General features: G+C 43.0%; 1 protein-coding gene across 2 annotated transcripts in view; it reads right to left on the bottom strand.

Moving 5' to 3' along the window:
- Positions 1-25,484, bottom strand: part of AGBL4 (AGBL carboxypeptidase 4) — a 915,072-nt gene that overhangs the window by 32,561 nt on the left and 857,027 nt on the right. For both annotated transcript variants that reach the window (XM_045584580.1, XM_036445875.2), the window contains exons 10-11: positions 6,573-6,725; positions 4,290-4,452 (exon numbers count right to left, since the gene is read on the bottom strand). In XM_045584580.1, coding sequence (XP_045440536.1) covers positions 4,290-4,452; positions 6,573-6,725 — 316 coding nt within the window. The remainder of the gene's footprint in view (positions 1-4,289; positions 4,453-6,572; positions 6,726-25,484) is intronic.

Genomic DNA, 25,484 nt, shown 5'->3' on the forward strand with positions numbered 1-25,484 from the left:
GTCTGTATGTAAGTTATTGGTTCCACTGTATTGTTCAAATTAAGAAAGCTTGGCATCTTCCTTGATTTCTTTTTTTTATCCCATGCCTAAATAATCACCAATAATGCTCAATCTTATTTGTTAGATATTGGGACACATTATTAAAATGAAAATTTAGCTGAGATCCTGAATCTATAGATACCACACTTTAAAATTTTATTTTTATTTATTTTTAATTGTAATTTATTGATTTGAGAGAGAGAGAGAGAGAGAGAGAGAGAGAGAGAGAGAGAGAGAGAGAGAGGAAGACAGAGGAAGGGAGAGAGAGACATCATTTGTTTTTCTACCTATTTATGCATGCATTGGTTAATTCTTATATGTGCTCTGACCAGGGATTGAACCCACAACCTTGGCATAATGGGATGATGCTCTTACATCCTGAGTTACCTGGCCAGGGCCAGATACCACATTTTAAAGTGACCATGCAGGACTTGGAAAAGGAAAGGAAACCAGGGAACCAATTATGAAATCTTTAGCTCATGTTCAGACAAGAGGGCCACTGGAAGGATGTAGTGCTCCAACAGAGGTGACCATAACATCACCAGGGACTGAGGATGAAACTTGGTGGTGTCTGCTGAGTTCTGTTGGATCGACGAATAACATAAATGACATCATCAATGACTGGTGTGTGTTTCAGAGGACCCAGTGCAAAGCATATAGTAGGCTTTGAATTGAGACCAAGCCAACAGCCTGAGTCCTAGATCTCTGCATCTTCCCTTGGCCACACCCATCATTACCTTCACCTAGAGCCAGCACTCTCTGATTAAGGTGTCCCAGCTATAAGACTGTGGAAATGAGTCTGCTCAGGCCCAAAGGTCTCTCTTCACAATGTTTTTCGCATCCATTTTGTCAAAGAGCTATTTCCTTTGGCTGTGACCAGACCATAAACTAAGGCCACAGAAGCTGTGGGTTATTTTATGATTCCAGCTTAGCATATCTCTCTCTCTCTCTCTCTCTCTCTCTCTCTCTCTCTCTCTCTCTCTCTCTCTCTCTCTCTCTCTCTCTCCCCACCTTCACCTGCCTCTCAAATCATTTGAACAGAGCAATTTATTACTTGCAGGACAGGAAAATATAAATATAATTTGCTGGAGAATGGTCCAAAGTTCTCAGGAATTTATTATTTAACAACAAAAACAACATGCAACAGGGAGGAAGGGCAGGGGAACTAATATTCAATGGCACCCGACTATGTGCCCAGTGATTCATCTGCATTCTCCCTTGTAACCATCAAAGCAGCCTGTGACATAAAACATCTCTATTCTCCCTTTACAGATCAAGAAGCTGAGGGGAGGGAGAGGGAAGAAAGGCTTTCTGCAGAAAGAGAACCAGGGCTCAGATTTCCAAGGTGAATGGGAGGCAGACAGAGTGGTTAAATAATTGCACTAGGGAGGAAGGCCCTGGTCATGTTTAGCTGGCGCTTTTCCAGGGAGAAAAACTAGAATGACAGACACATGTGTTCTGGTGGGTGGGAAGGTGAGCACTATTGTCAGCCCGGGTGCAAGACCCCTCAGGATTCCCTCCCTTCGATCTTTCTCTGATCTTACATGTGCCTAGCTCCCTCTGGGGAACCTATACCTGATACTGGGTAGAAGGTGCTCTGGATGATAGACACAAAAAACAAACCATAGGAACTGCACCCCCACACACTGTGTGGCGTTCTGAGGTCAAGGCCCTTAACTGTGGTGATTCCTCCAAGGCCCTTTGCCCATGGAGCCCTCCCAGCACAGCCAGGCCTCTTGCTCTAACAGCCCTGACTATGTCTTCAACATAAACAACAGAATTCAAAGCAACCTCCTAATGTGTGTCTCCAACTTCAGACTTGGCCCCTCCATTTTGTCCTTCCCACTGTAGCCAGAGTGGCTTCCACCACAATTTAAAACCCTCCTATTGCTCTCATTACCTACATGTTCAAGTTCAATTCCTTACAGCTTCTCCTTCAGTCTCTCCTCTTGCATCTAAAGTCCTGCAGCCACACTGAGCCATGCACAGCTCCTGCAGACATCCTCTCCCCCCCCCCCCCCCTCCATCTGCAGTGTCCTTCCTCTAACAACCCACCCCCAGCCAATCTGGATAATTTCTACGCAGTCTTAAAAACTCAGCTTGGATGTCACTTGCACTGGGAAGCCTTCCATGACCTTCCAAAACTGTTTCGGAAGTCCTGTAAAGACATTTTTGTTTTTAGTATGTTCACTGTTACATCCCCTATGCCTAGAACTTACCTTGCTTGTGGTGGACACTCAACACAAATTTACTAAGTGAAAGTTTTCCACGGCTCTCTGGAATCCTTTCCCACAGAACTCATCATATATATTATAGTTGCCTCTTTCCTCTTCTGTCTCCCCAAGGAGAGTGAAAGCTCTGAGCCAGGAACTATGTCTTCTTGGTCAGCATTTTAGGCTGGGCCTCTGGTCTGATTCCTGCATGTCCTGGTGGTATTACGTGTGATGAACAAGGACTGGGCACTGAGGGGAGGAAACTGTGGCCTAGGCTCAGGGGGAAGGCACTCTACTGAGAAATATGTTTACTTTCAACACAAAAGCATGTCAGAGGAGCCGAGAAAGGAATTCCACCTCAGGCACCAACCACAAACTGAGGGCAGGCTCCTGTGCACAAACTCACACCTCACTATGAACTGGGGTTGCGCGATCTCCTTTGGTGCACAAGCTCAAAATCTACCAGGCAACTCTCTGTACCTTCTTTGCCACAATGTGGAATGTGACCTATGCATGTGTCACAGGAGTTGGGAGATCATAGAAAGAGCATGGGACATACACGATCAAGGGCATGTGTTTTGAGGTGGGAAGTGGGCAGTGTGGTACATGATAGATGGCCAGGACTTTAGAAACCAAGAGTCCTCTGCCTGTTCCTTAGCTAGGCCGAGGTTAAAGTTATGAAAGCTGACTTCAAGATGACTGTCTCAGCCTGGGTGACTGAAGGGAGGGACCCTTGGTTTGCTTACCATCTCTCCAGTGCTCTGTGGGTCTGGAACATTTCTCAAACACCCAGCTAACCTGCTGCTCACCCCTCCATCTGGGTTGTCACCTTGCCTCCCGTGATCCCAGCTAGGGAATTGGACACCTCCTCTTTCCCCCCTCCAGAGCCTCTAGGCTGCAACCGACTAGTCCTAAATTATATCACACATAGAAAGGATGTTTTCCTGCCTAGAGTATGGTAGAAAATCCATAAACACCATGGGTTGAATAAAGGCTAAAAGAGCACCTCCACTTTTGAAGGAGAATTTGAATATATACACGGTTAATTTATTTCCTTTCCTTTCTCCTCTTTCAACTATAATTCTTTCTCTAAGAAAACATAGGAAAGGAGAAATGGGTCAATCCAAAAACAAAAGGATAAAGAAAAATAGACATTGTCACAATCTGTCACAACCCTCATCCTGTGACCTTGAAATTAAAATTAACACTCAGGAAATTAGATTAACTCAATAACACCTAAAAATTTAAGCAAGCTAGGAAGTAACCTCCAATTTCATCATGACATGCTCGGGGGTTTTCGGATAAACTGTATGAGGAAAGGCGATTTGGCAGAGGAAACGCAAAGAGCAAGATGTGCAGAGGATGACAGGGAAGGGAGGAAAGGCGGAAGGGAGGCAAAGTGAAGAGCAAGAGAGGAAAGGAGGATGGGAATAAGAGGGAATACAGAGGAAGGGGTCATGAGAATTAGGGAAAGAAACACACAAAACAGGAGGGAATGGAGAGATAGAAGGAAAGGGGATAAGGTAATGGGCTATATGTAAAAGGAAAAATAGTGGGCAGAAAGAAAAGAAAGCAAGAGAATAAAAAGATGGAAGATAAAAAAGAAAAACATAATTTTAAATGTTCAGGGTTAGAAAGAGGAGTGAAGACCATCAGGGTCTTCCTCAGCAGCCCGGGGGCTGGTCCTCCGGCCTGTGTGCTCACACTCCTTAGATGGCAGAAGACTCTCTCTCATGAGAGAGCTGAGAGGAAGAAAGGGGGCGGGGGGCACAGCATTAAAGTAGAGGGAGGCCATGGGTCCAGGTGCCTGGCCAAGACTTAAGGCATAGCAGAGGCAGCTGGGAGAGGGCATCATTAGAGGGCGAGGGGGAAACAGGACAATGCAAAGATGCCACCAGCGGAGCCAGCCATCTCCATCCTCACCCGGAGCCGCAGTCCTCACCTGCACTGGAGACCAAATTCCTGACCTGTCTAGTAAATCCCACCAGGCCTAGCTGTGGGCTGGCCCAGGGCAGCGTGGGGACCTGCCAAGGATACAGGCTTCCTCAGTGTAGGGCACCGCGGCTGTGGTGCCCCCGCTGATGTAGCTGTAGAAGGAGACCTCCAGGGTGTAGCAAGAGGAAGTGTGGTCCAGGAGCCCACCGAGGAAGCGGCGGCCAGTGCCTGCCTTCACGGCGTCCCGGTTGAAGGATGTGCTGGACTGTGAGAGACAAGGAGGAGCAGAGTCAGGGCAGGGCGCCTGGGCTACCAGACTGTGAGCACACTACCCTGGGCCTCAACTTCCTCATCTGAAAAATGGGATATTAGTCCCACATCACAGGATTATTAGGATGACTGATTAACTAAACTGAAAGCATTAAAGTGAAAGCATCCAGCAGAGCTCCTGGGGCACAGTAACTGCCATTAAACAAATACAGGGGTGGGCAAAAGTAGGTTTCCAGTCATGCATGTGGGAAACACTGCTTTTGCCCATCCCTGTATTTGTGAAAATCTGAATGGGGAACAGATGGAGCAAAGGAATGTGGCAGAGAATAAGAAGCAATATGTAATACTATATGTAATACTTTAAACAATAAAATAAAACTTAAAAAAAGCAGTTGTACTATGATGAAAATCAGAATTAAAATTTGGGCAGCATAAAAAAGAAGGAATTCTCATCATTTGCAGCAACCTGGATGGAATTGGAGAACATCATGCTGAGTGAAATAAGCCAGTCAATGAAAGAGAAATACCACATGACCTCACTCATTTATGGATAATAAAGATCATTATAAACTGATGAACTAAAAGATAGATATAGAAACAGTAAAGCAACAAGCAGACTGTCAAATTACAGCGGGGAGGGTAGGGAGATCTGCAAAGGACTTGTATACATGCATATAAGTACAACCAATGGACACAAAACTATGGGGAGGGAAGGTATGTATGGGGGGGGCAATGTTAAAAGATGTACACAGATAATAATTTAATAAAAAAATGAAAAATAAAAATAAAATAAAATTTGGGCAGTGACTTCAACCTAATCCTATTGTTTCCTCTTCAGCAGTATCTCATTTAGGCTTCAAAAATAACCGCCTTGGAACTGTAAATTAGTGCAGCTCCTATGGACAAAAACATGGAGGTTTCTTTAAAAATTAAGAATGTTGGCCCTGGAAACCTTACCCATGTGAAGGTTTCTGATCCAGGAGACCACAGTCGGCTCTGGAATTGAAGTGGTTTCAAAAAGACAAGAGCTGGCCATCCTATAGAGATTCCCACACAAATGAGAATGGCTACTGTTATCCCAGACCTGCAAATTGGGAGCACCTGCTTGGATTATACCACCAAACCTGAGGGACTTTGCTATATATACCCAACCTCGCTGGGCTAAGTAATCTCCCCCATCCCCTTGTGGTCTGGCAGTCAAAGATTCTGAGATTCCAAGTGCATCTTACCTCCTGGAGAAATTTATCATCTCCACCGGTGTCCAGGCCTGAAGCAAAGGCAAGGCCAGTGTTCATCAACCTCAAAACTTGCTCTCACCTTTGTACCATGCCCCCCCCCCCCACCTCCCCACCTCTTTCCACATGGGAAAAACAGGCCTCAGAGATTTGGTATCAAAACAAAGGAAAATGCACAAACTATCTCCCTTGTCCACCCGCCACATGCTAACTCCCCTCCTTATCTTCTCCCGGTCCTTTTCCAATATTGCTTTTGCTGCAAATTATTCTAACCACCGGCCTATAGTCTCTCAGGCCTCCTCAGCCTGTGAGGTGGGTAGTAACATGCTCCTGGGGCCTGCTGAGGTCTTTTCTGCCTGCAGAGTCTATTGCTGTATTTGTCATCCCAGGAAGCCATGATGTAGACAGGGCAGGAAATTGTCACCCACAAATTACTGACAAAGAAACTGAGGCACAGAAGGCATCATGAAGGAAGAAAATGGTACATGTATAACCCCTTCTGCAGACATGACAGGCTCCTACTAATGGAACTGGGGCAGGTAAAAGCCAACTTGGGGCAGGTCTGGCATGTGCTGGGTGCTCAGTTGCTCAGTGAGTTTCTTGTCTTAATGCTGGAGTCAGATCAACTACACAAATGCCAGCTCCTCAGATAAACCAAGTGCTTGCTGCCACTTCAGAGTCTCCCTCCCCACTGGTGAGGAGCAGTCTGAGGGCAGGCATGGCTTGTTACCTCTGTCTTTATTATTTACCCACAACCTGGTACAGGGTTGGTGTTCTGTGCATGTTAAACCAAACTGCTCTGAGGGAGAGACAGACAGGGAGGTCGGGGGGGGGGGGGGGGGGGGGAGTCTGGGCCTGGCAGGAGAGAGCCCTGGCTTACATAGGAGAAGTCCTCAGCGTTCTGGCAGAGCAGCTTGGGGAAGATGGCCTGCCTCTGGAAGCGCTCCTCATCCTCGAAGACATTGCCGTACATGAAGCCATTCATCATGGTAGAGTGGGCATGGATGTCGATATAGAACTCCAGGCTTGTCTTCTGTTGAAAGAGAGGATAACAGATAAGAAGTCTGGGGTCACAGAGCACACTTTAAAGGAACCAGACACCACACACACACCACACACATGCACATAACACACATGTACATTCTCATGCACATACATGTATTATGCATAACATATACCATACAAATGCACACATGCACATACATGAATGCATACTTTCTTTCAAGCTGGCCCTACCTGTCAGCCCATTTAGCAACCATGTGCAATATGATTGGAGGGGCTGAGACTGTGAAAATTAATTTCTGCTCACATATGATACCACCTGCCCTTGGTTCTGAGAGTGCTACCTCTTCAAAATTCTCCAAAAGGAGTGAAGTTTTTGTTAATACACTCAAGACTAAATGCAGTAGCAGAATTTGTTTCTCTGATTAATTAGAAATACTTCGAGGTATCATAATTAATGTTTACATTAGGCCTGCTTATGGTTTTGCCCTGACTGGCCATTTCTAGCTGGAGTAAAACATTGTCCTACTTTGAGCCTCCACTTCCTTATTTGAAAAATGATTGTTTTAATTCCAACCTCAGAGAGTCACAGTGAGAATCAAACATCACAATAATGATTACTATCATTTACTACATATTTAATGCATGCCAGGCACCATCCTTGGAACTTCACCTATGACCTCTTAGTTAAGTATTTTATTTAAACTCATTTCATGATGCCACACCTACTCCCCAATAGTATATATATAGTATATGCATGGAAAACACACACCCTGTGACTAGCCTTTCTCTGCTCTCTACTTACACATGTTTAAGGCACTTCCTGGGTTGATGTGGTTTGTTGCCATTCCCTCTATGAGCTCCCTGGAGGTAGGGGTTGTCTGTAAAGAGCCCCGTGCCTGTGCATGAAGGCTGCTCAGCATCTGTGTGCAGAACAACTCAGCAAGCAACCCCAGAGAGAAGACTCCAGACATCATAATGAGCTGGCAGGAACTGAGTGAGGACTTTTTATTTTTTATTTATTTTTTAACAATATTTTATTTATTTATTTATTTATTTATTTATTTATTTATTTTAGAACAATAAGTTTTTATTGTTCATATTACTACAAATGTTCCTTTTTTCCCCCCACCATTGCTCTCCTCCACCAGGTTCCCACCCCACCCTCTGCCCTTTCCCCACTCCCCATTGTCCTCATCCATAGGTGCACAGTTTATGTTCAGTCTCTTCCCACGCCCCCCTCTCCCCTTTTCCCCAAGAATCATCAGTTCACTCCCCTTCCATACCTCTGATTCTATTATATTCAACGGTTACTATTGTTCATCAGATTTTTAAAAAAATTTCCTTGGTTTTTAGATTCACTTGTTGATAGTTACGTATTTGTTGTTCATAATTTTTATCTTTGTTTACTTTCTCTTCTGAAAGAACCCCCTTCAGCAATTCATATAATTCTGGTTTGGTGGTGATGAACTCCTTTAGCTTTTTTTTATTAGTGAAGCTCTTATCTGACCTTCGATTCTGAGTGATAGCTTTGCTGGATAGATTATCTTTGGCTGTAGGTTCTTACTATTCATCACCTTGAATATTTCTTGCCATTCCCTTCTGGTCTGCATGGTTTCTGTTGAGAAGTCAGCTGACAATCGTATAGGTGCTCCTTTATAGGTAACTACCTTCTTGCTTCTTTTAATATTCTCTCTTTGTCTTTTGCTCTTGGAATTTTATTTTATTTTATTTTTTTTAATATATTTTATTGATTTTGTACAGAGAGGAAGGGAGAGAGATAGAAAGCCAGAAACATCGATGAGAGAGAGTCATCGATCAGCTGCCTCTTGCACACCCCCTACTGGGGATATGCCCGCAACCAAGGTACATGCCCTTGACCAGAATCGAACCCGGGTCCCTTCAGTCCCCAAGCCGACGCTCTATCCATTGAGCCAAACTGGTCTCGGCTGCTCTTGGAATTTTAATTATGAGGTGTCTTGGTGTGGTCCTCTTTGGATTCCTTTTGTTTGGAGTTCTGTGCGCTTCCTGGACTTGTAAGTCTAATTCTTTCACCAGGTGGGGGAAGTTTTCTGTCACTATTTCTTTCAGTATGTTTTCGATATCTTGCTCTCTCTCATCTTCTGGGACCCTCATAATTCTGATGTTGGTTCGCTTGAAGTTGTCCCAGAGGTTTCTTACATTATTTTCAATTTTCTGGATTCTCTTGCCTTCTAGCTTCTGTGGAGGAGTGTCTTCTGGCTCTTTATGTTCCAAATCTTTGACTTGATTCTTGTGATCTTCCCTTCTGTTTTTAGGACTCTGTAAATTATGTTTTATTTCAGACAATGTATTCTTTATTTCTTGTTGATCCCTTATCATTTCTTGATGACTCCTTATTAATTCTAGTTGATCTCTTTTCATATCCTCATAGGTCTTATCCATCTTTTCTAGGAAATTCTTGAAAAACCTTATAAGCGTAGATTTGAACTCTATATCCAGACGCTTTTTGTCCTCCATTTCTTTCGTTTGTGATCTATTTTGCTGTTGCATTTCACAGTTACAGATGGGAGGAGGTTTCAGGGTGGAGCCTGCAGCTTTGGCTTCCGTCAGCCCCGCCCTATGTGGGTCCTTCAGTGCTCCCTGCCAGCGCCTCTAAGAGAAAGGTGCCCTTGATTTTCGCCTGCTGCCAAACAGTCTATGCTCTCCCCCAATGAGCCTGGTATTGGGGTTCAGTTCAGTTGGAAGTGGAGTTGGAGGTGGCGTTCAGAGCAGTCTGGAGCCCCAGTCTCCTTCTTGTCAGGGCAATCTCGCGGCACAGCGGACCGTCCCTTCTCTGCGCGCAGTGTGCACGCCTCCCGGACCTCCTTTCGCCTCTTCCCCGGAGTCCCGCCTTACAGCCCAGCTCCGTATGGATGAGCCTGGGTCCCCAGGGTCTGGGCTAGTACTGGGATTCAGAGCAGTCGGGGGCCCAGCACAGTCGGAGTTTTATCTCCTTTCTGCTAGAGAACGCCCGCCAGGCACTCCGTCTCCTTGAGTGAGGACTTTTTAGCTCCTTAGATCTTCCATGTCGCTAAAATCCAATTTTGTCTTCCTATACATCAGTTCAAGTCATGGCTATTGATCCTTCCTCAGAGTATCAGAGGCCCCCAATGGGGAGTGGACTTGCCCAAGTTCATGGCATAACTGGGACTGCAACCCAGTTTCTGGATGCCTGGCACAGTTAACTTATCAACATCGGTGGCCAGTGCTGGAAACAGCCAAGTCAAAACCTGGCCACATGCCTGTCCCTTTTCTAGAGTGTGTTCCTGAGAAAAAAGGAAAATCCAGGCTTTGAAGGATTGTCCCTCCTTGGGACACTTTCCAATGAAGTTAAAACCAAATGAAAACCATGCTGCTTCTAGAATGTGGGCCTGATGACTGTCATTTCATTTGCCTCAGAGTTGGAGAGAAGCATTACGCCTTGCCGCACTCCCAGTTTTCTAGGTAGCATAAGCTGCCTTTTGAGACATATAAGATGCACTGCTCTGTGTGATATTAAACTCATCATTTTCGGCTTTGGAAGTGGAATACACAATGATTCAACAGCAGCCCTATAAAAGTCTTCTTGCAATTTTATTTTCTTCAATTGCTTGTCCTTTCCTCTGAGCTTTGGATGAGCTGCAGTGGAAAGGAGGAGGTAGAGAGATGACTTAAGAAATGTAGGAGGAAAAACTGCACTTCACATCTCGGGATGTCAGAGCTAGAGAGGGCTTCGGACACCAGCTTCTCTGACCTTTCTTGGGTCAGCCCTGAGCGGAGAGGCTGCTCGCTGCTGGCCCAACAGTGAATTGGTGCCAGAGCAAGAACTACAATAGAACCTGGCTCTTCCAATAACGATCCTGAAGTGGCTTCCACTGCCCCATCCTGACACCTGGCACCTAATGGGGTTTAAATGACCAGAAGGTAAATTATATCGATGGATTTACATGGCTCAAAAGTAAGAAATATAAATATATGTAAATATTTACAGTGAAAAATCTCCTTTCTACTGCTGTCCTGCAAACACCCAGTTTCACTCCCTAGAAGCAGCTCATGTTACCAGGCTCTCACGTGTCTTTCCAGAGATGGTTTAAACCCAAGCAAGTATTCCTTCTCCTGCCTCCCAACACACACACATACACACACATACACACACACACACACACATAGTAGCTCACCAAGCACACCATTCAAAGCTGCTTTTTTATCTCTTAATATGTCGTGGAGGTATTTTTTTCTAAGTACATAACAACCATATATTCTTTTTTTTTTAATATCTTTTATTGATTTTTTACAGAGAGGAGGGGAGAGGGACAGAAAGTCAGAAACATCGATGAGAGAGAAACATCGGCCAGCTGCCTCCCTGCACACTCCCCACTGGGGATGTGCCCGCAACCAAGGTACATACATGCCTTGATCGGAATCAAACCTGGGACCTTTCAGTCCGGAGGCCGACACTCTATCCACTGAGCCAAACCGGTTCTGGGAACCATATATTCTTTTTAACAACCATATATAATTATTTCACCAGTCTCCTTTTGATGGACATTTATTTCCAATCTTTTTCTATTATAAATGTCTTAGTGATTGACTTTCACATATACTATTTCACACATATATAATACAATTATATGTAGGATAAATTCCTAGAAAAGAATTTCTGGGTCCTCTGCTCTTTTGCAATTTGATAAATATTGACAAATTAACCTCCTTGGGAGGACCAATTTGCACTCCTACCAATGTATTATAATGTCTCATTGTCAATTACTTGATAAGATGGGTGAAATAAATTTTTTTAAAATTTGCCAATTTGATGGGTGAAAAATGACATCGAGGGTTAGTTTTAATCTGAATTTCTCTTAGTAAAATTACCTCTTATTATATGGTTAAGTATCCTTCCATGTGTTTAAGAACTATTAGTATTTTCTTTTCTATGAGTCATCTGTTCATTTCCTTTGTTTTAAAAACTGAATTGTTGGGCTTTATTTCTTATTGATTTATAGAAACTAGGTGTTAGGAAAATTAGCCTTTGTGTGCTATACAAAAATATTTTTGCACAATTTGTCATTGTTTTTTACTTTACAGGTACTTTTTGCCATGCAGGAATTTTTAAATGATATTTTTTTTTACACAGATTTATCAAAATTTTCTCTGTGGTCTCTGGGCCAAATTTTTCCTTTTTTCCTCTATTACTTTTATTTTCCTATATTAATATTTCCTTCCAGTTTTAATTTACAGGGTGTAGGATGTAAGGTAAGAATTAAACTTCATTTTCTGACACTACTTATTAAATTGTGCACATCTTTTTTTCCACTGACTTGAAAAGCCATCTTTACCATATAATTTTTTTTGCATGTATTTGAGTTTATATTTGGCCCTTTTGTCTGTTCTAATCGTTTTTCTATGCATCAGGACTATAGTTTTGATTATGTTAAGTTTATAAAGTATTTTAATATATGGAAGGCTTATTACGCTTCTTTCCCTAAATTATTATGCTTCTTTCATTACTCTTCTTCCCCTAAATTATCCTGTATTTTCTTGCATCTTTTTCTGTACAATCTTTATAATTGTTTAGTTTTTTTGCTCCCCAAATTTATGTCAATATTCTCAACATTTGTGATATAATTATATTAGATTTTTATACTAATGTAGGAAGAATTGCTTTAAATCTTCCAGCCCAATCTAATCCAATCAAATCTGATAATATATTTTAACTATCCACTTATTCAATTTTTGTGGGAGATTATAGCAGGAAATTTTAAAGTTCTTTTGTTTGTTTTTTTCCACATAAACTCTGAACATTTCTTTTGATTCCAAGGCCATTTATAAAGTATGTGATGCTTTCTTCCATTAAATCTTCTAACTGGTAGTTCTTTACAAATACAAAAGCTCTTGTTTTTAACATGTTAAATTTTTTTTAAAAAAATATATATATTTTATTGATTTTGTACAGAGAGGAAGGGAAAAAGATAGAGAGCTAGAAACATCGATGATAGAGAGTCATCGATCAGCTGCCTCTTGCACATCCCCCATTGGGGATATGCCCGCAACCAAGGTACATGCCCTTGACCAGAATCGAACCCGGGACCCTTCAGTCCCCAAGCCGACGCTCTATCCATTGAGCCAAACCTGTTTCGGCAACATGTTACATTTTTAACCAGATAATTTACTAATTCTATAATATTATTATTTACAAATTACTCCTTTAATTTTCTTAGATTTCCATTTGTTTGCCTGTTTATAAATAATCACTGAGTGTCTACTATGTGTCTGACAGTATTGTGTGTACCAGGGAGTGTTCTGGGCACTGGGGATATAGCAATGAACAAACACAGTAGGAAACTCCTAATCTACAAGAGTTTACACTCTAAAGAGAAGGAAAATAAATCCATTAATAAATATACAGTATGTCAGGAGGTTACTTATGCCATGGAGACAAAGCACACTAAGGGAACAAAACATAATAGGGGTTCTAGAAAAAAAAAAAACAGAAACTTGATTGGAATCAGAGAGTTAGTTTTGAGGATATAAGGCGGAAAGAGACTTCCAGGAAGAAGGAGAAATAAATGCAAAAGTCACATGCACTTGGCATGTTTGAGAAAGAGTGAAGAAGTGAGGATGTCAGAGAACATGGAGTAAATAAAGGTAACAATATTTTCCAGGTTTGTAATCTTATTACCTGCACATAGAAATTTTATCTCTTATTTTTCACTTTTTCTACTTCTAATTTTTCCCCCCATGTCTAAATGCATTAGCTTAGTTTCTAAGAACTCTTACCACTCTGAGATGCCAAGAGCTAAAATTAAAGCAGAAAAAGGTCTGGGTACCTGAATAGAGACTGAGTTTGAGTTCTTAGTTCTTTTTTATTCTTTATTACACATATTTAGCACTAGTCTGGAAATGCCAAAGACATAAACACTGATTCCAACAATATCCTGATTCTGTTTCGTGCCTACACTGTCTTTGTAGGCTTGTACTGGCCAAGTTAGAGTGGAGCGTGGAAGGCAGAAGCAGGGCATCTAACTTCCCTTCTATGTAAACAGAATCTGTGACCATGGACAAGTAGCAACTCTTCACTGTGCCTCAATTTCCTTATTTTTAAAAGTAGTTGTTGGATAAGATAGAGGAGATATGACTTCCTAAAATGTTTCATACTTTCTCCTCATCCTCAATTAAAATAAATTTCTCATGCTTTTCCAAGTAGCTTCCTGCTTGGGTGTTGATATTGGAACTTGCTACTGTAGACCTACTCTAGCTGATAAGTATGTTTGCCTGAGCTCTTTGAGGACAGGAATTATGTCTGGTCCACATCCCATTATCTCTTACTTGTTCTACTGCAGTAGCTTTCCCCCTTGTGTCCTTGCTGCTTTAGGACCTTTTTAAGTGCAAACACATCATGTCACTTTCTTAGTTAAACCATTCTATGCTGAACTATTGCCCAGAGGATAGAGTCCAAGCCCTTTAATATATTGTAAAAGGCCCTGCGTGATCTGGTCTTTGTCCTCTGTCTACTCTTAGCTTGTGCTACTTCTGTTCTGATGTTCTGCACTCCAGTCATGTCAAGCTACCTAGAATACCTGGATACTATGCTCATGACTTTGATGCCTACATTTATTCATAATAAATATCCCTTCTGCCAGGGGTATGTTTTCTCTTTATTTGGCTAACTCTGATGCAGCCTAAAATTTAAGACAGAGACTAAGTAGATGCTCATCAATTCCATCTCCTTTTCCTGGAACATGGAAAGCATTTCACAGTCTCCCTTGCCATTTGGGATCTAATATGATGTGGGCAGTCATGAGAAGTGCCATTTCCAGGCCTGAGCCAAAAACTCATATACAATCACCCACATTCCCTCTTGTTCTTGTACATGGAAGCTACATAAGAATAATGGTATCAGAAAAAGGAAGACGCCTTTTGATGTTCGCCAATGTTCCCGAATGAACATTGGAGGAACATGGCCAAAAGAGTCACCTGACCTGCATCAGACTCTGATGGACCGTTACTGCATTAAGCCATTGAGATTTGGGAATTGTTTGTTATAGCAGCTAATATTATTCATCTGACTGTACAAAATATCAATTCCTTATTTCATCTCTCAGGATGAGTTAACAGCTTCCACTGCACTCTCATAATTCAAGATACAAATCTCTCTCATGGTACTTACACGTGATATAACAATACTTTATTTATTTCCATCTCCCATTAAAATGTGAGTTGTTTCAGGACAGGGACCATACATTGTTAATTTTTTAAATCCATAGCACAGAGCCAGACCTCCTACACAATAGGTTGCCATTAGTTTGGCGAAGGAATGAGTAGAACACGGATTGATGGAAGAATTAAATGAAGGATCAGGTACATTTCACGATTTTCCCCAGCAGTCACATGAGGTACTTTTTGTGGCCAAGTCAGAGCAAGGGGCACATCACTAATGTGGGGCCCTTAATTACAATTTGGTGCTGAGAGCAGAAGTGGGGAAAGCATCTCTGTTCCTTCCTTCTAAACTTAAGAACCTTAATTAAAACCGAGCGATTAAGGGCTGTCCCCTCGCCAGCAGCCAAACAGCTCATCCTGCAGTCAGGGACCTAAAGAGTAAATTAAAATCAGTGCCAATAAAATTAAAACTACCTTAGGGCATATTTGCAACATAATTTAGTGTGGAGTTTGCTTCTACGCAGACACTGGGGAGGAAATGTTTTTTTTTTCTTTCTTTCTTTCTTTCTACATTCTGAGCTGCTGCCCTGCTTCACCTCCCTGGGCACAGGCCAAAGCCCAGGCCTGGTGCTGTGATGCGGTGCTGAGTCCCTCACATTTGGGCAGCACTTCACTTCAGGGTTTATCTCAGAATCAATCCAATGAAGGAAAGGAAATGCAATCCAGGAAGGGCAGAGGGGTTTATCTCAGGTTTGGGGATGAGAAACTGAAGTGGCGGGGCTGAGGGCAAGTTGAGAAGGGTGAGCTGCTTTCTTAGTTCCAGTCGTACAGAGGAGGGACTGAGGCTCCCAGAACTTTAAAGAACTTCCCTAGGATTTTGCAGCAGGAAGTGACAGAGCTGGGATTCAAACCCAAGCCTCTGGCTACAAGCTCCCAGGAGCTTATAGTGTGTAGCAAGGCAATCCCTGAATCACACTTATTAAGAAAGCTCTATATAGAATCATTTATCTCTGAGCTGGGGGACAATGGGGTCTGGGGACTGATCCTATCAGGCTTAGCTTCCACAAAAGGGATTGAGGCAAGAGCTGGGAGGAGCAAGGAGTATTAGAGACCTTCCAGACAGCTTCCTGGCTGAGATTCACCCCGAAAGCAGTCTCCCTATGGACCTCAGGTGAAAATAAAACAACAACAACAATAACAAAAATCCACACACACCCAAATCTATTATTTTTATAATTGATTAAAATACCTCCATGTCTTTTTTCTTTTGTTTTTTGTTAAAGTAGGTATTTATGGAAGTCATAGTGCTGTCCTAGGCAGAAAGAAAAAGTTTGCAGAAAAGTTAAGAATTCTTTCTTGAAAAAAACCACCAAGCAAAGCAAACAAACAAAACCATGTAAAGGTCCTGTGTAGTCCAGAATTCGGAAGTTGTATTACGCCTCAAGTACACCCTGAATGTGGCTGGAGGAAATTTCTGCCACAGACTAGAATGTAATGAATTTATGGTTCAATAAAAAGGGCAACCACATAAGACAACCAGAAGGCCTGCCCTGAAAAGTGGGGGGATGGGCTATGGACACTTCCTCTCCTGCCTCTGTCCATCTTATACTCTAGCCCCAAACACGTTTGCAACTTCCCAAGTGCAGGCTGGTTCTCCTACTCATGGCTCCTCTCTCTCTCTCTCTCTCTCTCTCTCTCTCTCTCTCCTCTGTGTGTGTGTGTGTGTGTGTGTGTGTGTGTGTGTGTGTGTGTGATCCCTGCAGGGTGGAATGCCTATCTCCTCCCTTCCTTTCCCCGCCTGGTAACGTCTTGCTCATCTTCGTTTGCCAGGTCCAATGGCTCCTGTCCAAGAAGCCTTCCGTGACTTTCCCAGAGACAGCAGCTTTCTTCTCTGAACTCCACAGGTTTCTCAAATATCCTTCTGCTAAAGTGTTTATCATCCAGTTCATTCCATTCGTTCATTCATTTGACAAATATTCACTATGAACCTAATATGTTCCAGAACCTGGGGGTGTATGAAATATGCCTCTGATTTATCTTCATAAAAAGAAACAGTATGTGGCCCACAGGTTGAGAACCACTGCTGTAGAGCCTAAGACCATCAGAAAACACAGATATTTACATTACGATTCATAACGTAGCAAAATTACAGTTATGAAGTAGCAAGAAAAATAATTTTATGGTTGGGAGGTCACCACAACATGAGGAACTGTAATAAAGGGTCGTGGCATTGGAAAGGTTGAGAACCATTGCTCTAGAAAAAGAGAGGTGGAGGCAACTAGAGAAGGCCCCAGCCCATTTTTTAAAAATAACCCAATGGGAGATAGCAAGACCTAGGTGACCTATTAGGAAATAGGTGATGAAATAGTACTCCAGCAATGAGGAACTGCAGGAGGGCCTAAATAAACAGGCTATGTTCCTTGCCTTTTGTGTGATCCTGTAAAATGGGTACCTACTCTCTAGAGAGTTATTAGAAGTCTCATTTTCACTATGCTGCTGTTTCCTAGTTCGTCATTTGAAATTTGGACAGGTGAGGTATTTCTCACAGGGGTGAACAGCAGATGAGGTTCCCACCTTTAAGGAGCTGGTATCCAGGTGGGGACCACAGACCATAAACAGCAACTATGCAGACTGTAATGCATGCAAGGAATATACGAAAGTAAGCCTCAGGATGGTAAATATCAGTAACTGGGTGGATGGGGCAGGGTCTACATTAGATAGTGTAATCAGGAAAGGTCTCTGACATTTGAGCTGAGCCTTGAAGAATGAGCCATTTCAAGAAGCTGGCAAGACAATTCTGGTCAAATAAAGGCCCTGAAGCAAGGATAAGTGTGGCATTTCAAAGGCCAGAGGGAAGGCCAGGGGCTGGATCATGATAAAGATCTGGAGGAGAGCCTGGAGAGAGGTTGTCAAAGTCTGGCTCATTCAGGGCCTGGGACCAGAGTTTGTAGTTTATCCCATGGATAGTGGAAAGCCATGTTAATGAAGCTGGGGGGTTGCAGTTTGTAAAGGATTGCCTTGCCTATTGTGTAGAGTAGGGGTGTCGAACTCAATCAGAGAAGGGGCCAAAATCTAAAATCCAGCCTAAATCGCGGGCCGAATGGTTTACTGAACAGTCATAAACTGTCATTGTGATGGAAACGCAGCGGAGTGCAGTGATGACAGCGCGGTGCGGGCCACATTGCAAGGCCTGGCAGGACGGATTTGGCCCGCGGGCCTTGTGTTTGACACATGTGGTGTAGAGAGTGGATGTTAGTGGCGCATCAGTGGAGGAAGACAGACAGTCTCCCCAAGAGATCATAGTAGCTTGAATCGAAGTGGTTGAGGTAGAGATGAAAATAAAAGGCCACATTCGATATTTTGGCTGCATCTCCAGGGGTCCTGTACATGGATTATATGGAAGAAGAATCAAAGATGGATCAATGGTTTGTGTCTTGAGCAACTGAGTAAATAGTAGTACCATGTAAAGAGATAGAGACGACACCTGGGATGAAGCCCAGGTGGGATAGTAGTAAGGGAATCAAGGTTCCGATACCGGATATCACAAGGGAGGTGTCAGTAGGCAGTTCAGTGTGTGAAAATGGAGCCCTGTGGAGAGGACACTGGCCTGCAGATAGGAAGGTGGCATCATCAGCACAGAGTGCTAGCTAACATTGTGGGAGACAATGTGGATCTAGAACAGGTCCTGGGATCAGCCTGGGGCCAACAGAGTTGGGAGTTTAGGTAGAGAAAAAAGCAAAGGAGATTGTGGAGGAGCTGGAGAAATAGGATAAAGCAAGGACTAAGTGGTTTCATGAAATCAAAGACAGGAAAGAAAAGAAGGGAGTGACCTGTGAACTCTGGCCCACCTCTGTGTTCCCCGGGTGTATCATACACTAGTAGACAAAAATGTGCTTGAGCGATATCTGCAGAGTGACCAAATGAGTAAATGGACCAGGAACTCTGAACTTGGAGAAGGGACAGTGAGGGGGTGATAACAGGAGTCTCAAGACCTAGATTCATTCAGAGGAGCTGTGGAGGGAGGATCGTAGTAACAACACAGCACTTCCTACTGTGCCTGTCACTCATGAATCCTCCCACAACCCAATCAGATAGAAACATAATTTATGAATAAGAAAATGCAGAAATTGAAAGGTTCAGTAACTTGCAAGGGAACCCCCAGATCACACAGTGGTCGCTGACAGAACCCAAGCAGTCTGGCCCCACGGTCCCTCTTCTTAACCACGATGCCACCATTGGAAGCTCTTATCACTTATTGAGTGCTTCTTAAGTGTGGTCCTGTAGTTATTCTTATAATGATCCCATGAGGTAAGTACTCTTATCATCATATATATAAACTGAGGCAAAGCTAACCCGTGGCAGAGCTGATTCAAACTCGAATGGCTAAGGGCTTTCTCTCTAAGTCTTTCAGAATGACCCAGCCCCTACACCTGTGGCCTCTGGCCTCGGCAGAACCGACTTCACAAGACAAAGGGAATTTGTGAGAATAATGCTCAGGTGGGGGCAGGGAAAGCACCAGTGCAGCAGGGTAAGGAGTAAAAGCATTTTTCTGCTTCCAGTTTGGCTCTTCCAGTCCTAAGCATCAATGAGCAGGAAAATCTTCATGTAAATGGAAGCATCTCTGCATCTCCTCCTTGTAAGGACCCAGGAAGAGCCAGCTTTGGCATGGATGGCGAAAGGGCCTTCCTCTGCTTCTATCACCTCCTCACCCTCTGTCTGGAAAAGTCAGACAGTCCAGAGGCTCAGCACAGGTTTGGGTTTATAGCAGACCTTCCCAGGAGAAAAGAAGAACCCTATCCTCTGACTCCTGCTTCCATAGTGGAGAGTGGTGACCCCAATGTTGACCATGACAATGATAATGATAGAGTAGTGTGATTTGGGGGTCTGGTAGACTTGGCTTCATTGCTTCATGTCAGCTTAGCCATGGGTATACTTTTATGACCTGGAGAAGTTACTTTCCTTCTCTGAACCTGTTTTGTCAATCAAAATTGAGGGAAATAATACCAACCTCACAGGAGTATTAAATGAGGTAACAGGCTTTGTACCTAGCAAATGGTCTAGCAGCCATTTACACTCTCAATACATTCTTTTCAACCACATGGTGATACTCAGTGCATGTGCTGTGCTTGGCATCAGTAGTATGGACCTCAAGCTCAAAACCTTGCAGGGAAATGGGTATTTTAAAATAATTGCATGTGCAGTGAAAGCTTTAAGGAGAGGTGAAGGAGCTATATGGCATGGGAGAGGGCTGAGGGTCCAGCTTACATAAATGGAAGCTTCTTCCTTTTTCAATAGGACATCTATTAACAATATCTTCATCTTACACATTTGTAGAGTTTACAAACCACTGTCACACCAAATTGACTCATTTGTGTCAACAATCCACTGAAATAAAGGAAATCATGACCTTATTTCTCAGATGTAGTTCAGAGCCTGGCTTATCAAGATCTCATTGCAGATAAGAGCCTAAGCTGGGAGTCCAACTTACATCTCAGCACCTCAAAGTCTCTGCTTGACCCTTGCCCTTGGGGGTCATTCAGGTGCCAACTCCTGCATCAAGAGTGGGCATACATACAAGTGGACAGCCAGTCCTTCTCAGGAAGCCCGGGAAGAGCAGGAAGATGAGACAAACTGAGCAATGGACTGAGATATAATATTTAAGCTTGTATGAGCCAAGGGACATTTTAATTTCATAATTAAAAGCTAATGTTATTTTATTATAAATCAAAGGCTGATGAAACTAGGACACCCCCAGGAACATATTAGAAATTCAATCAAGATGTGTGGCCTGAATATTTGGATACATCTCCTGTAGGAGACTGTTAGCTGATCAACCACCCAGCTGGGGGTGTGGAGGCCCTCAGTACATATCAGTTTCTTTCCGGGAAACTCATCTTGGCTCTCCCACTAACATGTTCTAGCATCCCTTCCTCTCATTCGTTTCCCCATTTAGAGAACCGATTTGGTGATTTCTCAGGACGCACTGTGCCCTGAGAGTTTTCTACCTTTCCATCATCTCATCTTCCTGCTCTAAACTGTTTTGTTCTGTTTGAAAGGTAGCATCCCCCAGTCTTCCCCTGTTATCTCCTTCAGGACCTGCGCACATGGTCCTTTTCTTTGCCATGGCCCTGTGGTGAAAGCCTACTTCGCAAAGGCCATTTGACCGCTTCCCCATGCTAATACAGCTTCCCATTTGGCACAGTAGGTATCACTGTATTTCAAAGAAGTGTTCAGGGGGGCTAATTTTCATGCTGAAAATATGTACTTTATGTTGGAGAAAAGAAGTTGTTTTCTATCTGCTTTATTCAGTGTAGATGAGGACATAGCAGTAGGAGGGGACAAGAAAGGCACAGGCAGGGATCCAGTATCTGTTCCTTTACTCTTTTTTCTCTTCCTTCTCCTCTCTCTCATCTTACCCCTTCTCTCTTCTTTCTTCATTATTTTGCTCCTCCTGTTCCCCCTTTCCCACCTCTCTTTACACAGTGATAAGGGAAGTCAGTCAAAGAAACAAGTAAGCCCTCCAGGTGCTCTGAGAGATGTATGTGAAAATGGGTGAAAATACAGCTGAAGGAACCACTGATTTATGGGGTGGTCAGGAAAAACTCTGTAGGGGAATTGACTGTTCAGACAAGGTGTGCATGAAATGGGTGATAAGGAAGGGAGTCCTCAGTGGAGAGAAAGATGCTTTAGACAAGAAGAACTGTATGAGCAAAAACCCCAAGACCAAAACCCACCCAGGCCATTATGGGAACTCCAGGAATTTGGCACAATTGAAGGGCATGAGGAGGGAGGGGGGAAGGAACTGGAGAGGCTTCCATGGACCCATTCATGGAAGGAATGAAAGACACTAAGGTGCATAAAATACAGAAAAGTATTTTATAAAAGTATAACAGGATTATGTTTACATTTTAGAATGATTGTTCTAAATGATGAGGAAGAAGTGGAGGTTGTATAACTCAAAGGCAGGTAGAGTAGTTAGCACATTTATGTTATAGTCCAAATGAGAACTAATTGGAAGGGGGATGAATTAAAGCAGGGGCAGGGAGAATCAGAAAAAGGATATAGATATGAGACCTATTATAAAGTAAGAATAATGGTGTTGTATATGGGACCTGCATTCAGACTAATTCCCAGGTTTCTGGCTTGAATGGCAGGGAGGGTCATTGAACCATTCACTAAAATTAGGGATGTCAGCATCCTGTAAGTTTGAGTTGAATGTTTGCTTTGTGGGTACTTGTCCCCAGTTAGAATAAGATGTTATTAGATGGTCTATGGTATTATTAATAGGTTATGTCATTTTGATCCAAACAAGTTGATTGTTTCCTAAACATGGATATTTGAATAAAAGAAACATGCTTACCATGTAATCATGTTTTACCTATGAAAATAGAGATCTTTATGAACATAGAACATTTTTGATAGGATATATCAATAGAATCAGAATAAGAGTTTAAAAATATACATACTCAGATACCTGGGTTCCCTAATGGAATGTAAATGGAATGAGGGCAGGGATTTTCTCAAGCTATTACCTTGCTACAGACTTTCACTCTCTCTAAGGAGAAGAAATTGGTTGTTAGAGATCGCACCACTCTGCCAGAAAACAGCATGGAGTGAGGACCACATGTGAGTGATGAGCATGGGTCTGACAAGATGTGGGGACAACCAGGCTTCACCTCTTGGTTCTAAGGAAAGTTCCAGAATGGTGCAGTCTCCTTCATCCACGTCTATATAAAAACCTGTCTCAAAATCACATAGAATAAATTTGTGGCTTCTCTGGATCTTTGGATTGTCTGGAATTTTTCTCCCCTACCCTCTTTCCTTTACCATATGAAATACCATCAACAACCTACCCAACTTTTTTATAATCATTGTCTCATTCTCACCACCCCCATTTTACAGATAAATACACAGCTCAAGATTTCATAGCTAAGAAGTGGCAGGGTTGGAGATAAACCTAGATCTTCCATCCACAGCACAAGTTCTCCCCACTGTGTCATTCTGACTTGATTCTCTTCTTTGGCCTGGTCTTGGGGGGACCCAGAGGTGGGTTGACCGCATGGATGGGAATCATTTTCTGTATACGGACATGTGGTTCTTGATGACCCACCTTCAACTTCAATAACTTCCTATTGTCTGCTAGCAGGCAGCCCAGGCTATCGCCACACCAATAGACAAAGAAAGTGCCAGGCTTTTCCATGCCTCCCAGGGGCTTTGCTTAACGCTGTTCCCTCAGCCAAGAAGGCCTTGCTCTTGGACGTCCACCATCCTCCAGGGCCCATCTCTTCCTCTGTGAAGAGTCCCTTAAAGCTTCTTAAGGATGGTTGACCATGCCCTCTTTCACTTATATTACCAATCCACGGTCCACTTTTATTATTCACATCTCACAGTTCCAGTATTATTCCTGTGTGTGTCTATTACCCCCACTGGACTAAGCCTTGCTGGCCAACACCTAAAGTCTTTATATCTCCAGCACCTAGCACAGTGCCTGGCACAGAGAAGGTGCCAAGGAAATTCTGTTGAATGAATAAACGGATGAGTTAATGAAGGAGAAGAAAGCACCCCTAAGCAGAGATGATCTTCATCCTTGATCTGTGAGAAATGTTGGAAGAGAGAAGGACAGACATCAAAGGGATATAATGAGTAAAAATTTTTCCCTATTCTCTCTGGGTTCTTCCCCTCTTTCCCCCCCCCCCCTTTTTTTTTTCTTATCTTCTTGCTATTGGAACAAAAGTAAAGAGTACATCATAAGCAAAGCTGTGTTTTCTGTTTATTGCCACCAGGTTAATAACAGTAATGGTGCAAGAAGAAAATGAGGTGTTATGTAAAATCCTGCATTGCAGATTTTGCTGCTGATGTAAAGAACTCAATAAAGTCTAACACTTTAATCATAGAGATAAAAATCACCCGGCAGCTTCCCACAGGCTCCCAGAGCTTTAAGACAAAATAGTTGTGGGGAAATGAGAGATGGGAGAATATTATCAGGCATCAGAAAAGTTATGTTTGGGCTTTTGTGTGTGTGGTTTTTTTTCAATGTGTCTCTAAAAAATGAAATAAAATTTTCCTATCTTCTTCCAAGACATCTTGTATGAATTCCTGTAGTCTCTGGAGGACATGCTCAGACTTCTAGGGGAAGATGAGCTCTTTGTAAAAATTTATTTGTTTAGGGAGAACTGAATTCCTGCCTGTTAGGTAACTTGGTAGCCTATACGAAAAGAGGGACTTCCTTTAAAAATAAAAATGAGATTGGAATGGAGGAAGAAGGTTGGTGATAGTAGCACTTCTATTTTTTATGAGGCCTTGTGATGTGGGAGAAGGATTATAGCAGGTGAAAGATCAAATTAGGGAAGGAGAGCTCTTGTGGCAACTTGGCTGACCTTGGGGAAATCACCTCCTCACCTCCATGACTTGGTTTGATCATTTTTCAAATAAGAGCTTGCGCTCGCTGATCTCACAGGTCACCCTGCTCTGGTACTTCACAGTCTGTGAGGCCCTGGGCAAGGAGCCCTGTGGTGTGGCTTTGACATTGGCTATTGTGGGTCTGGACTATTGTAGTAGCCACCGAACTGACCTCTCTGCTTCCACTAAGAATACCTCCTTCCCTCTCTCGGCACCCAAATCCACTCTCCATTGTGCAGTCAGAGTGACTGATTTATAACAAGGGGAAACTGTACATACACCTGGAGCCAGCCTAGGGTAAGTGCCAGCAGGAAGAACCTGGGGCAAAAACACTGAAAAGCAAGGAAGCCTAGAGCAGCATGAGCAAGTCAGTTACGGGCAGGAATTCAGAGGGATAATGGAAGGCCTCACAGGTCAAGTTGTCGCCAGGACTCCACTGAGTGTCAAGATGAGTGCTTCTTGAGGCAGCAGCTACACAGCATGTAGACAGGAAACACAGCTATAAGGCAGCAGGTCCATATCTTATGAAAAAGGAAGGAGATCTGGGATTTTGGAATTGGAGGTCTAGGTTCAAACCCTGAACTGGCTGTGTGACATCGGAGGAGTCATTCTATTTCTCCGAGTTTCATTTTCCTTGTCAGCAAATGGGAAGTGACAAAAAGACCATTCCTCTCACGAAGCTAGCTGACAGGGGTTAAAGGAGTTAATGCATGTCCAAGTGCAGAAACATAGCAGGTGGTAGGTAATTGTTTTTATACCACAATAATTATTTCAGGTGTCATATAAAAAGAAGGGCATGATCTAGGGCTGAACTAACATTTGTGACTATTTAAATTAAAATTAATTCAAATTAGCTTGAGAAAAATTCAGTTCCTCAGTTGCATGAGTCACAAAGCAAGTGCTCCACGGCCACATGTGGCTGGTAACTACTGATGGACAGTACAGACCACTGCCTCAGGGAGACGACCATGGATGGCACTCTTCTAGTGTCTCGGCAGTCATAAATGCTGTATTGAATTGAAAAACATGTATCTATATACAACTACACGTGCACAGACACACCTGCTTTTACACACACAAGCACATGCATGCAAACCACAAAAACAGGGTGTTTAGGTCAGCGACAATATGTTTCATTACTAAGGAAAAAATAAATCTGAGCCTCCACTTTGAGTCAATTCAGTGAGCATCCAATAAGTCAGGTTCTGTGCTACACATTTCGCTTTGGGCCTCA

This window comes from Pipistrellus kuhlii, unplaced genomic scaffold (genome assembly GCF_014108245.1).
Source record: "Pipistrellus kuhlii isolate mPipKuh1 unplaced genomic scaffold, mPipKuh1.p scaffold_m20_p_2, whole genome shotgun sequence".
Taxonomy (NCBI): Eukaryota; Metazoa; Chordata; class Mammalia; order Chiroptera; family Vespertilionidae; genus Pipistrellus; species Pipistrellus kuhlii.